The sequence below is a fragment of the Balaenoptera musculus genome, chromosome 8 (genome assembly GCF_009873245.2).
Source record: "Balaenoptera musculus isolate JJ_BM4_2016_0621 chromosome 8, mBalMus1.pri.v3, whole genome shotgun sequence".
NCBI classification, from domain to species: domain Eukaryota; kingdom Metazoa; phylum Chordata; class Mammalia; order Artiodactyla; family Balaenopteridae; genus Balaenoptera; species Balaenoptera musculus.
The window spans coordinates 85754027-85768243 of record NC_045792.1 but is presented as its reverse complement, the minus strand read 5'-3'; the positions used below and the strand labels follow the sequence as shown (position 1 = coordinate 85768243).

The 14217-nt window shown below is 49.8% G+C and overlaps 1 protein-coding gene across 25 annotated transcripts in view; it reads right to left on the bottom strand.

Moving 5' to 3' along the window:
* CD44 (CD44 molecule (Indian blood group)) overlaps positions 1-13624 on the bottom strand; it is an 88032-nt gene extending 74408 nt beyond the window's left edge. For 5 of the 25 annotated variants that reach the window (XM_036859362.1, XM_036859360.1, XM_036859361.1 and 2 more), the window contains exon 1: positions 13384-13613. In XM_036859362.1, coding sequence (XP_036715257.1) covers positions 13384-13450 — 67 coding nt within the window. In that variant the 5' untranslated portion in view covers positions 13451-13613. Of the gene's footprint in view, positions 1-13383 lie in introns of all 25 variants that reach the window. The other 20 variants (XM_036859349.1, XM_036859352.1, XM_036859353.1 and 17 more) reach the window with 8 other exon arrangements.
* Between the last annotated feature and the right edge of the window lie 593 nt (positions 13625-14217).

Genomic DNA, 14217 nt, shown 5'->3' with positions numbered 1-14217 from the left:
GCGGGCTATACAATTCCTAGCACTTTCCCCCATCCTGACATGCCATCATCATTGGCTTTGTGTCACCAGCTCATGAAAACTTCTCACTTAGGGCCTTTTCTCCCTTTCTCCTTTTTTCCTTCTTTGGACCCATACTTCGACCCAGCTCAGTCTTGCACCTTCTAAGCCCTAGCAAAGCATCTGAAAACCCTCCTGCCCCTGCCTCCAGCACGCTTATTGAGTTACCCCAGTAAACGGATTGTGACTCAACTTGGCAGGGTACCCCAGTCCCCTGCAGGCCGGCTGCCTCCGCCTGTCTCTGGAAACGGCAGGACCAAGAACCTGAGCACATAGCAGGGCCCCCTAGATAAGCACTTCCCAGGAGGGGATGGCAGCTCGAAGGAGATGGGTGAGCATTCTGAAGAATACAATTTCAATGACTGGGGTCAACCAGCAACAGGAGACAGAGATAAAGGTGAAAGTGACTTCAGGTAATAATAGAACCTTGTAGTTCTACATCACGTGCTTCTGCCTACCAGCACAAAACGCTTTCACACCAGCAGGCAAAGGTGGAGAGGTCTAGGGGAAGCAGACAGATTATTATCCCTGGGTGGGTCACACACTGTACTGAAGCATTAGACAGATAAAGCCAGTAGCCCAAGGTCACACAATTAGGCTTTGACACAGTGGGAATTAGAGCAGAGTGTCCTAATCTCACCCAGCGGCTATTTCTAGTAGACTCTTGATGGAGCCTTTTGTTTATACCTTGGTTCTATCTTATCTTACCTGCCCAGGTAGTGAGCTTGCTTTTTCCCTTGGGGATGAACAGTGGGAAACTTGAGCAGCCCAGAGTGGGTTGACCAGCCTGAGTTTAGAATCCAGCCTTCTTGACTTGGATTCTACCAGCAGGACCCAGGAAGGCCAGCCTGTGGAATGCTGCTACTGTTTGCATTTGGGAAGCACAGAAGAGCCCCAGTGGCAGCTGAGAATGCAGAGGCTCCAGGGCTGATAAAAGTTGTAATTAACGTGCGTATATGATCCTTTCATCTTCAAAGGCTTTAACTCACATGAGCTAGTTATGCCTCCTATCACCCCCATGGCTGAGGAATCATTTTTGTCTTCTCAGTTTGCAGATGGAGAAGCTGATGCAAGAAGGAGCCCTTTGCCAGGAAGTCTGGCCCTGATTCAAAGAGAGGAGATTCCTTGCTCCCAGCATCTTACCTCACTTGGGGTAATGGGAAAACAGAGTGTGAATTAATCATAAGAGAAGGTTCAAGGGACCAAACTCCTCTGGGTAAGAGACTGCATTTATACTGTTCTGGAAGGAGGTGGAGTTTATGGTATGGCTAGCTGACTAGATTCAACTCCCAGAGTTACACACAACTATCAGAAATGTAGACTAGAAAAGCCTACTGCTCTACTGTGGGGATGTCCATGTGATACAGGGGGGTCAAATCCTCCATATTGTGCCCATGGCAGACATCACTAATGGATCACAGCACTCTCTGTGGCTGAGCCAAGGTGTGGCTTCTTAGCACAGCCCCCCAGGCAGCCTCTAGCAATCAATGGGAAATGGTACAGGAGCTGAAATCTGTTTGCTATTGCTGCCCTGCCATACAGTCTGTTTGGGATTCTCTTAAATTGCCAAAAGTTGCCAAAGTTTTATCTCAACCAATGTTGGAGCTGGCCTTTTTCTGAACTCTGTCTAGCACAGTCTAAAGAGGGTGTCATGAGAACTTCTAAGTCTCTGGGGCAGCATAACTGGATCTCATAGATGTTGCCACTGTTACACGATCACCTGGAATCTGCCCAACCTCATCCCTCACTGTTCTTCAACATGGCCTCTCTTATTCAGGTAGATGGAGCCCCCTCCTGACCCCAATCAAGCCGTACTTATTTCTCCGACTTTAAACTTTCAGCTGATCCTTTACACTTCCCTGGGTTGCTCTCCTCTCTCTGTCCATCTTCTTTCCCACGCTCAGTTCATCCTCAAACTTTACTCCTTCCATGAAGCCATCCTATACAATTGCCGCTCACAGAGAGGTCTGCTTTCTTGTATAATTAATTACTTCACTCGTTTAATTTTTCTTTCACCAAACTGCAAATTCTCTGAGGACAGAAACTAGATCTTCTACATCCCTCACTTCTTTCCACAAATGATTCTTTCCAATCACATGATAGTTTTTAGTGCATTGATTGGTGAGTGTATCCCCATTTTACAACTGGGGAAACAGAGGCAACCAATAAAGGAAGAACCTTGCCCACAGTCATCCTGTGACTAAGACAGAGAAATGTTGAGCCTCTGTTGGCCACATGTGGTTCTCACTTCTCCTAGAATGCACTGGCTGGAGATACAGATGACTGAATGGTACACAGCAATCACTGAGGGCATTGCCTACGACAGGAGAACTAAACCCAGCCTGGTGCTGTATTCCAACTTCTGGTTAGTGGATTCCAGATGGATATGGGCACACCCAGGATGGGCTGTGATCTGACAAGGAATTTCAGTGACTGATAGAAGGTCAGACCCCAACAGGGCATTTAGTCTCAGACCCACCACTCTGACAAACTCCTAAGTAACGCAGTCTTTATAACTTCCTTTTTCTTTTCTTTCTTTTCTTTTTTTTCCCCACTGAGCAGGAAGAGTTTCTCTGGTCTCATGAAAAAGAAAGAAATATCTTAGTAGGAGTCTGGAAGTTTCTCTGTAGAAGAAGCAACTCACCATCTCAAAGGTCTGCCTTGCCCTGTGCCTTGGTATCTAGATGTTTGTTTGTTTTTGTTTGCCTTTTTTTTTTTTTCAGATTCCCATGGCTGTCCTAGTTACTTTCCCTAGGATACTAGAGCTTGCCCTCTAAGCACTGCTTTGGCTGAATATTAGGGTTCATTTTGCACCAACATATTGCAGGGTTCCCTTGAGGGAAGCTGAGAAATCCAATGTGTTCATGGAGTTTTGAGAGTGAAGGACACAGTCTTTTCTCTTCTTCAGGGGTTTACTGCTCTGGCCTCTTGAAGCAACGTTTATTCAAAGAATATTGCATCCAGATTCTGTGGCTAATCCCAGGGCTAACTTCCTGCAGTTTTAGCTGTGTGACTGACACCCGTTGCTAACTTCTCTGGCTTAAATTTCATCTGCTCACCCGGAGGTGGTCGGGAGGATTCGGGGGAGCAAAGCACCTTGGCCTAGGAGTCCTTGCCCATTGGAGTTTAGAGTGTAACTGGGTCCATACGCTTGTTGTTTCTGGTGTGGATTAATAATTCACTTCTGACATTTAATACAAACCAGGCATCGCTTTTGTGTGCTGGGGGTGCTGAGGGGGACTGCATTATAGTTGTGTTATTCTTTCCATTAAGTTTTATGAGGCTTAGGTGTTTGTGGGCCCACAGAATGGTGGGTTTATAGGACACGAGGCCTGGAAAGGACTGCACAGATCAACTAGAATCCTGCTGTCTCATCTCACACATGGAAAATTGGAGGCAAATAGGAAGCAAAATGATTGGTTTGGCATCACATAGTGAATCAGTAACAGAGAGGAACTAAAATATCATAGGCATTTCTATTCTTGAGGCACCTTCGGTGTACTAGACACTTAGCTCTAAACACTATGCGCTAAACATTGTTATAGACACTTAATGTGTGCAGTGCTGGAGCTCACGCTGCTCTTAAGGGGCGGGGAGGAGAATCAACCTGTTTCACAGCCCTTCTTCCTTCCACACGGCCCTCCTCCAAAGCCAACCTCCCCACTCCCATCCCACCATACGAAATAGCTTACGAAATAGGTTTGGTATGGAAGGTCTTTAAACCATTGAAAGAAAGAACTCCTCCCGTTTTTCCCTTTTAACTTAGTGACCGAAAAGCCAAATGTTTTTCTCTGAGTGTTCTTGAGAACATGATTTTGAGGCTTGGGGTCCTTTCTACATGAGGCCGGATTTGGAGGGCAGTGCTGGGGCCGAGAGGCAGACAGACTTCTAAGAAATCAAGATCCCTGGTTTACTGGACAAAACCCAGTGAGCTCTAAACTTCCTCCGCCTTGCCTGACGTGTCAAACTCGAAGAAGGATACACTCAAACTAGAGAGCATGCAGAGAAAAGTGATTTCAAGGAGATGTGAGGATTAGTACATGAGCCACTAGGAAAAAAATAATTAAAAAGGTTTCTATAGATCAGAAAGATAAAAAAGGATGAAAAAAAATTAGCCAGAACCTATAAAAAATCACAGAAGGTAAACGATAAAGATGGCTTTGCTAGCCAAATCTAGAAATTTCATTCATTCAGTCAGCCATCCAATATTTATTGAACATCTACTGTAATTGAGGAACTGAGAGCTGGGGACTACAGCAATACAAAACTGTACATAAATGTACATAAAGCATAAGCTTTCCCCTAAGAAGCTTATAGGATCACCTGTGAAAGAGAACAGAGCATCATAATACAGCTCAGAGGCATTCCTTGAACTTCTTTTTAGATGGAAATATGCTTGTGGGGTTTTTATGAATTATCAGGGAGAAACAGCTAGTAGACAACAGGAGAAGGTAAAAGTCACTTTGGGAAGTCTAGAGGGACGTACCTGACCTCTAAGGTTGACCTTGGGAAGATAACTAGTTCCATCACAGAGGATCCACTGCAAAGACGAACTTCTGGGCAGGAGATTTCTACAGCGGCATTACTTCTCTCTCCAAACTCTGATTTGCATCTATGTGACCAACACGCTGGTGGGTACCTGAACCCTTGTCCACCCCTTGCAGGGAAGCGTGGCCCTGAAACTCACTGGTGGCTGCGGGGCTGACTCAGTGACGTCAACTGGTCTCCTGCAGACTGTAAGACGGTGCTCGGCTCTGCTGGAATCTGCTTCGTGGACTGGACACATTCAACAATGGCAACATTTGTGACTGGTGTATAGTATTTACGCCATTTAATTTGATACTTTTGGAGCCAGGGGCCTGGGCAGAAATGACCTTCTAGGTCAGGGGCAGGAGACCAGGTCTGAGCTGCATGGAACTGTTAATTTCTCCCTAGCGTCTCAATTTCCATAATGGTGAACACTTGTGAAGAGGTCTTACCATCCTCACTCTAATATCTTGGTGGGTTCTCTTTGAGAGAGGATGTAGAAAAAGACGCTGCCTAGGTCCACTACTGGTATGTGGTTTCTTCTGGAAGGCACTACAGACCTGCTCAAGTGCAAAAAGATGTACTGAAATTGAAACAGATGGGGATCTGTGATGAGTTTCTGCCCCCAGGCCAAAGGCGCAGGTCCCTTCCTGCAGACTGAGTCAGACATTTCCAGGGGGCTTTGCCTCCTTCCTTCCGGGATGGCTTGTTTCTCAGACAGGGCACCCAGAGGCGATGCTACCCACCCCGCCCCCCCTGCAAAGGTCACCTGCTGGGCCAAACAGAAGCCAGACCACTGGTTTGCACTGGAGCTGGGAAGAAGGGTGGCAGCACACTTCTAGCTTTTGCTCGATTCCTGGTGTCCACGGTGAGCATAGCCTGATTCCTGACAGCCTTCGCTCTCAGAGGACCCCTTTCTGTCACCAGTCCTAGCTGGTAGACAGAAGGTCCTGGCATCACGGACCCGTAAGCTAAGGGCAAACATTTTTGTTGCTGTTTGATTGGCTCCTTTCCCAACTTCATCCTGTCATGAGCCGAAGTCTTAGATGATGGAGCAATCCATCAGCAACCTCATCGTCCATCAGGTGACAAGTACTGAAGTGATCATGAACAAACAACTCAATTCACCATCCCTTTGAATCCGAGCCTCTCCCCAACTCCCCCCGCCTCCACCCCGTACAGAAGAAAACAGAACTTGTATCCAGGAATTGGAATGAATGAGCTGCTCAGAGTATGAATGCAAAGACATTTCCATTACTTCTTTCTTCATATTTGCAATTCCAGCCTCCTCCTCTGACATCACATGTATAAAGGGAGAGCAAAACCACCTCTGTGGACGTTATGATCCTGCCCACCTCGGATTCCTAAACGGGATTTATGAAGACAACCAGCGTACTAGCAGGTATCATCGTTCGGGTTTCTGGGGCACCCTGACATCTTGATACACGAAGGGAGGCACAGCAATGCAGTGACCAAGAACATGAACCCAGCAGCTAGACAACCTGGGTTTGAATCCTAGCTCCATCACTTACCAGCTCTGTGGCCTTGAGCAAGTTACTTAAATTCTCTATGCCTCAGTTTTCTCATTTGTAAAAGAAGGATAATAATAACACTTCTTCCTAAGGTTAGTGCATGGATCAAACAAGTTAGTATAGAGGAAAAATTAGGATGGTGCCGGCATGTGGTCAGCACTCTGTGTTTGCTATTATTAACAGTAGCGGTGACGGTATCTCAAATACATACAACTAGCTGCAAAGAAACAACCACAAAAGGCACAAGAGCTCTAACTCTCCAGAAAGGTTGAGGGTTAGAAAGATGAACTTTCAGGCACAGCTCAAGGAGACTCGCCATGACACCAGAGCAAAGGCTCAAAATTGCTGGTCTGCGTGAATTCTCTCTTTCCCTGGAGTTTTGCAATTAATGTTTACTCTCAAAAGCTGAAGACTCGAGAAAGATGTTTGGGGCCTGAGTTTTGCAAATCACCTCCTTGGTGACTCAGCCCTTCCCCACCCACCTGGGGCCTGTCTGTGTACACTTGTTCTTAGGAGGGACACTGGCCTCAGGAGGACACACCCAGGCAGCTGGGGCGCCCCAAACTCAGGGAGATCTGGCTTCGTGAGGTTCTGTGTCCCCATAACACCCACCCCTTCATCCTGTCTTTGACTCCCTGCCCCTACGTTTCACAGGGTGGATGATCCATGGGAAGGCAGGACCTGCCCTGGTTGTGGGCGACTTCACACGTGTCAAGCTCCGTGGAAAGGAGGCACGGTTTGCCTCCGCAGCAGATGTCAGGCTTCCCGGGAGACCTGTAGCTGCTGCAGGAGACCCACACAGAAGGCAAGGACTTCTGGGAAGTACTTCTGCTTCTCTCCCAGCTGCCACCACCTTCCAGAAGCAGGTGTGGGGTTGGACGGGAGGGTGTGGGCCTCTCACCCAAAGAGTCCAACCTCAGATCAGCATCTCCAAAATAGCCAGAGCTCCAAGTGGGCCATTGCACGGGAGTGTTTTATTTGGAGGCTTCAATTTGGGGATTGGTGTCATCAGCCTGCCTGGCTCTCACTCTCTTCTTGGCCCAAGAAGTGAGTCACCCTGTCCTTAGATGGACGTCCCCAGACACAGCAAGCAGCCACCAAAGCCACAAACAGACGGGTGATCTCCCTCCTTGGGCAGACCAAACATGAGCCCTGTGGTGGGCAGCTGGCCGGCCAAACGCCCGTCTCAGCCCTGTCCTGAACGAGGCAGCCATCACCACTGCTGTCATATACAGGTAAGTGCGTCTGTATCTTAGGTAGACGGCCAGGCATGCTTTCATATATAGCGTGGATGTAGTAATTCCTATATTCTAGACATTCATTTCAGTTCAACAGTTACTGGTAACAATTATGGGCCAGGACTGGGATCTGGGACCACAGAAATGAATGTGGTTCGATCCCTGATGTCAGGGGGCCCGCACAGCACTGCAGAAGAGATATAAGAGAAGATCTGTCTGGTTTGGGGTTGTCCTCCAATGAGAAGCATGAAAGTCATTAGCACCCCTTGGCCCCAAACACGCTTATTTATCTTGATTTTCCTGTGCAGCTTTTAGGCTAATTAACTGGGCACCTATGGGAACCAGATACCTCCTTGTCAGACATGAAGTTGGCCACCATCCAGTGACACCAGGGATTCTCAGCCGGGGGTGACTTTAACCAACCCCCCCATTTGGCCATGTCTGGAGGCAATACTGATTGTCACACGGGGCGGGGGGATGTTTGCACTACCAGAATCTAGTGTGTGGAGGCCAGAGATGCACAGTCAGCCGTTCTCCAGGAAACCCTACACTAGACCATGAACTACTCAAGAGTGAGGACTGCGTCCTTCTGACCGTGAGCTCTCAGGACCTATCCGCTGGGTGCACCAAGTAGGCAGTGAGGGCCTGAACGTTTGTTGGATATATTGTCCAGTTAATGAACTTACTCGAGAGGAGGTAAATTAATAGCAGGGTAACAGAAATATACACGCCCCTATCTCACTCCCTCTTCTTCAGATACTCAAATCCTCTCTTGTCCACATTGCCCCCTCCTCCTCCCCATCACTGATTCCCCAGCCCTCCTAGCTGTGCTTCAGCTTGGCAAGGCTGTTAGCTTTACGATCTCAAATGGCCAGGCTGTCACCTGATGGCACTGGCTTACATGTGTAGAACCATAAGGTTCTTGGATAGAAGTCCCACATCTCACACGCTTAATCCCCCTGTAGTACCCAACACAGCTTGGGACCCACAGAAGACACATTACAAATGCTTAAGGATTGACCAACCATACCCACATTATGTGTAGACACATGTGTTCAGATGCATATATACCTACGGGCACACCCACACCTTGTGTATGTCCACACCTAGCAAGCAAAAACCCTCTAGGTAGCTTCTCTTGGTACTTCACATATTGGGGTGATCAAAAAATGGAGAGCAGAGGAATACAAATGTCCCTCTCCAAAAGTACACATTTTCTGAACCAAATGTCAATTTAATCGGACACTAGACTGATTCACGAGTTGTATAAATGTGATTTTCATTTATGCAAAAATCCATGCAAGCTTCTGACTTCTTAACACACAAAGCCATGTACTTATTTGTAGAAAAATATGTAAATATTCAGTGAAAATATACACTAGGCTTCAATTGGTAGAGTGTTTGCGTATTTGAAATCCTGACACTCCTGGAAAATCTGGAGCGCCCAACCACTGCGTCCATGCCAAGGCAGACTCCAGAGCCACAAACTTCCCAAACCCTCACTGGCCAGCTTTGGGGGAGGGCCCTTTTTAAGAAAAATATCAACTTGCTAAGGGAGTGAAAAGTGGGGTTCCAATTTAAGGTTGGAGGCACCAGCCTCCCCTGGTGATTCTAAAGAACACTTGTGTGCTTCCCATTCAAGAGGGGACACAAAGAGACTTGAGTCATCAGCTTCTGGCTGTGCAAACCCCCAGAATTTCTCTCTGAGGCAGAAAAGATCCCCTTTGAGAACTGCACTTTGTATGGTGGCATCTGCCACCTGCTTCAGTTCATTCTTTCACAAGACCCGCTTCCCTTTCAGGCTCTGGGTAGAGTCAGCTAAAAAGGAGGTGCAGGGGAAACACAATGGCAGCCTGTATCTCGGCCCCCATCCCAGCCAGGATGGATGGCTGGGGAGGCCGGCTTTGCTCCCACCACCTCCTCTCCATCAGGGACCCCCGCCTGGAACCGTCTGACACCCAAGGCCAAACTGAAATCTCACTTGAGTGACCACGTTTCACCTAGGGCCCTACAATGACTCTGCATTCAAGACCCCTGACTTTTCTAGAGAACCGTGTCAGCCCGGGGTCCTCAAGACTCTCCCTCACTGGGCACATATGACCTGCTAAATGCTGAGGGTTTCCATTGAGCATGGGATGAGGGGGCTTCCTGGGTCATTGTACCCAGAATGCTTGCAGGGTCAGGGCCTCTGCAGGGCCCCTGTCTTAATTTCCAGGCAAAAGGCCTTGCCCTGACTTGTCTCTTAGACAAGGAACAGCCTCTCCCTTTTTTCCAAGCCTGCAAATGAGAGCATGTCTAGAAGGGCAGCTGGACTCTGATAAGGGAATTGACTTATTTTAGTAACAAATAACTAGGTTGGCATCTCTGGACAGCTGTGGCCAGGCCTGGGGAGAGACAGGCCAGGGCAGAGCAGGGCAGCCAAGAGTCCCCAGCCTGCCAGGGGGGGAGGAAAGCCACTCATACCAGGCTTCATGTTCACTGGCCTCACACGATTTCCAAAGTCCTCCAGAGGCAAAGTAATGAGTCAAAGGAACACAGGCATGGGAGTCTACCATGGGGGATGTTAGAAAACTCCATCACTCACTAGCTGTGTGTCCTTGGGCAAGTCATGTCAACTCCCTGAGCCTCAATTTCTTTATCTAGAAAATGGAATGAAGAGAGTGCTAAATGTACATAGAGCTGCCATGAGGCTTATATAGGATAACCTATTCAAAGCCCCTGGCTGAATGCCTAGCACGGAGTCGGTGCTCAGTAAATGGTATTTCCTGGGGACTTAGGACCCTACTTTGCAGAGGAGCAGAGCGTCAGGCTTTTAAAGCTGGGGTGCTCTTAACTGGGAGGGACCCAGCAACACTCCAGGAGACCCCAGACAGTATAGAGACTCTTCCCCAAGCAGCAACTTTGCTTGATCATAAGAAATATATCATTATTCTTATATTAAACTGGGTATATTGTGGAGGAAAAGGCAAAATTGTAATGAGTATTTAAGACAGTATTTCAGGCATGAAACAAATGTTGCTACGTCAGTAGACCACACTCTCCCCACCCCCTGCAGGGAGTAGAGGTGGGGTTCTTACAGTCCTTGAGGATCGAGGTATTTCAGAGACCTGAGGTTTGGAAAGCGTCCTGCACTAACACTCTGCCTGAGAGAGGGGAAATCACCTTCCTCTCCCTTTTGGGATCTGTTTCCTCCTTGGGAAAAAGAAAGGGTTTTTCTAAGTGATCCTTGGAGTCACCATCTCTGAGTCTATGACAGTGAGTCAGGAAATATTTCTTGAATGAATGGAAGGGGATCTGTCATAAACTAAGAATTTCACGCTGCCCAGCAACCTTTCCTGCGTGGGGCAATTTGGAAAAAGAATGGAAACTTTTCCTACTGGCTGCTAGCCTCAAACACACCTACTTAGCACTGTGCCTTTGCAGGAAGTAAGATGCCCATTGTGTTTTTGGGGGACAACTGAATTAATTGATGTTAACTAACCTCAGCAGCGGTGGAGGTTTGCTTCCTCTCTTCTTCACCTGGGAAAACACAGCCAAAGCTCTAACTCCCAGAAAGAGGGGTCTTTAATGCTCAGAGGGATCAGAAGGGTGCCGGCCACCCACAAGCCCCAGAGGTCTCAGATGCACCCCTCTTTCTAAACACCAGGGGCACAATTCCCTAGCAGCGATCTCTCACCCACAGAGAAAAGGAGGCGGAGAGGTATGGAGGGCTCATCCCACTGCCCTCTACCCAGGGCCATTTTCTTCCTTCCACGTGTGACACCTAGTTCAAGATATCTGTTCTCCAACTTAGAGAGTCTGGGTCCAATGCTGCTTAACTGCATTGGGCCATGTCTCCACTTCTTGCTTTCCAATATGAAGACTGGACACTTTCTCCCTCCCCCAAAACTTGCCCCTTTCCAGAGTTTCCTCACTGTCTTCCACAGCCCACTGCCTCTGCTGCTGGGGCAACAGCAGAGCCTCCCCGCCTCCCCTTTCTCCTTCCTCTCTCTGCCTGCCCAGCCCGAGCCCGCTGTTAGGTCACATCTCCTTTCCGAGTCTCAGTTCCTTCCAAACAGCTTTACAAGCACACGAAAGCCCGGGTCCAGGCAGTTATTGCTACTGGCACTTTTCTGTGCTTCCTCCAAGTGACGCTGCCCAAAGGGACCACGGAAACGCAGGGCGGGAATGAGCCCGCTGGTCTTGGGGAGAACTTCAAGGGTCAGGACAGTGCCAAATATTGGAGGATGGGGCCCTTTAGAAGAATCAGGGCTAAGGATGGAAGGAGTCGGGAGTCAGAATCCTCAGAATCAAAGCAGAAGATGTCACGGGAAGGTAACATACAAATAAACTTCCCTAGAGGCCATGGAGACACCAGCATGGGCCCTCTTCCCTGAGGCCAAGCTCACGGCTCTCCCTGAAATCTTTCTCTCTTCTCTGCCTTTCAAGGACTCCTTGGAGCTCCAGTTCCCTTTGGAAGCCTCCTCTAAGGCCTCTGGTCCACCACGACCCGACCTTTCCTTCCATAAAATCCTTTCCGACTTTGTCCATGCCATACATACAGCCTGATGTATTCTGACTAAGCAACAGGCTAAGGGGCCTGGTTCACATGAGCACCAATCCTCCTGGCTGTGTGAACACCAGCAAGTCACTTAACCTCTCTGAGCTTCAGTTTGTTTCCCTCCTATAAAACAGGACTAACAACACGTCTCACTTGGCCATTGTGAGGGTAAAATGAGAGAACTCATGTAAAGAATTTAGCACAGTGCCTGGCACAGCCAAAGTGTATAAGAAATGGTGGCTAGTGCTGTCATTCCTATTACTACTAATTATTATTATTAATTATTACTCTTTCTGTTTCAGGAATCTAAATCCTAGATCCCCACTTATCCTCAGTCTAAAGTACCCAGGTAGGACTGTGTCTTTTACTTTCTTGGTACCCCCAGAGCTGGGTTTAATAAATACTTGCTGAGTGGAATTACCCATAGGTTGAGCTGTCTTAATGACCCAGCTGGCACTTCTTAAAAGAAAAATTAATTTTGCCGGTGATAAGCAAATCAGCCATGTAATTAATTATCTGTAGATATATAGACAAAGGAATGCTTGGAGTTCAGCCTCACCAGAATACCTCACACACAGCCACTCCATCCACAGCCACCGAAAGGCACAGACCCTGCTGGGATGGGATATTGGCAGCCCGGCTCCAGGATCCCTGATGCCACCCCTGGAGCCCAGGTGGCCCCTCCTGGTCTGAGGCTGACAGGCGGAATATAGGAGCCACATTACTGTCTGGATTTCCCCTAACTGACCGGCAGAAGCAGGAGGTTGCAAGGATGGAGCAACTGGCCCAGTCACTGCCTCTCCTACTCACACTCCTTGCCGCAGGCTGGCACCTCGTGGCGACCCAGAACCTCGCCACAGAGCTAGTTCAAGTTCCCACAGGCATTAAGATCGTTAGTGACCGGAGCCAACTGTAAGAGCTTTGGAACCCAGGCGCAGTGGGGGAGCCGCAGGAACCCAGGACCCCTTTCTGGAAAGCTCACTGCCACCAGCTCTCACGCATGGCAACTGTGCCCACCTCTACGGTCACCTCGCTAACAGCCCTGTCCCTGCCCCAGCCCCCGCCTCTGCCCCAGTCCCTGTCCCTGCCCTGCCCAGTTCTTCGCTGCCCGGCCACTGCCCAGCCAGGCTTCAAGCGCCCTTGGGCTCAGGAGCCTGTTAGTCCAGACACGGGCTGCGCGCACCCAGGAATACAGTTACTTTCTGCCCCGTGCTCCTCCGGCTGCAAAGACCTCACCCACGACTGCGCGCCGGCAGCCTGCCCAGCAAACTTTTCTTGGCTCTTTCTCTTTTCCTTTCAACAAAACGGTGCTTCCCACCGACAGGCTCTCCAAGAGCTTAGCGCAAATCCTCGCCCCGCTCTCCACCAAATCCCAGCCGCTCGCCGCCCATTTGACTCCGGCCCCCCAGGGTCAACTCAGCCCGCGCGGCTGCCGGCTGGGTCCCGGCCACTCGGGCCACTCCCTCCCGCCGCCCCGGCGGGCACTCACCGATCTGCGCCAGACTCAGCTGCACGAGGCAGAGTACCCAAGCTGCGCGCCACCAGAACGGGTCCATGGCGTCGGAGCGGCCGAGAAAGCAAGCGAGTGGAGCCGGAGGGGCCGGGCGCTGGGCGGGGGGCAGCGGAGCACGGGGCGAGCAGGGGGCCCGAACCTGTCGGAGGCTGGGGTCCGGCTGGCAATGAGGGCGCCTCGGAAGTTGGGTGCAGTTTTTATTCGAGGGCTGAGAGAGTGACCTAAGAGGGAGGGAGCGAGGGAGGACACACCCAAGCGAGGGGGCTGTGACTAAGCAGCCGGCAGAAGTTTAAAGACGTACCAGCTCTCCTTGGCGCTGGTCCCTCCGCCCCCGCCCCGTTCTCCTCGGAGCTGGTAAAGCGGGGGGTGCCTGGGTGGACGGCCGGAGGGCAGCGGGGTCCCCGTGCACCCGGGGCGCACCGGCTTTCCTCTCCCGGCGTCTGGGAGCGCAGCCTCTGGACGCAGGAGGGAATGACTGAGTCCTAAAACCTCTCGCGCCGTTGGGTTCAGCCTCTGGCCTCTCCTCTCCGCTAGGTTTCTCTCTGACTCTGGCTGGGGAACTCTTCTTTCTGGGTTTCACAGGCAGCTGGATATTCTGGGAGAGGAGCTGGGACAGTGGGAGAGTGATTTTTCCCTGCCCAAGGTGGGGAGCTTGCGATTCTTCCCAGGGGAGAGAGGAAGAGCTCATTCTTCTTCCCTTGAGAGAGAAGGAAGTCCACATACCTCAGGTGAATTTTTGATTCTTATCAGGACTGCTCGGAGAAAGCTGATGATGGCCAGCCATGGGGCTGGTATTTGGCTCCACTGACC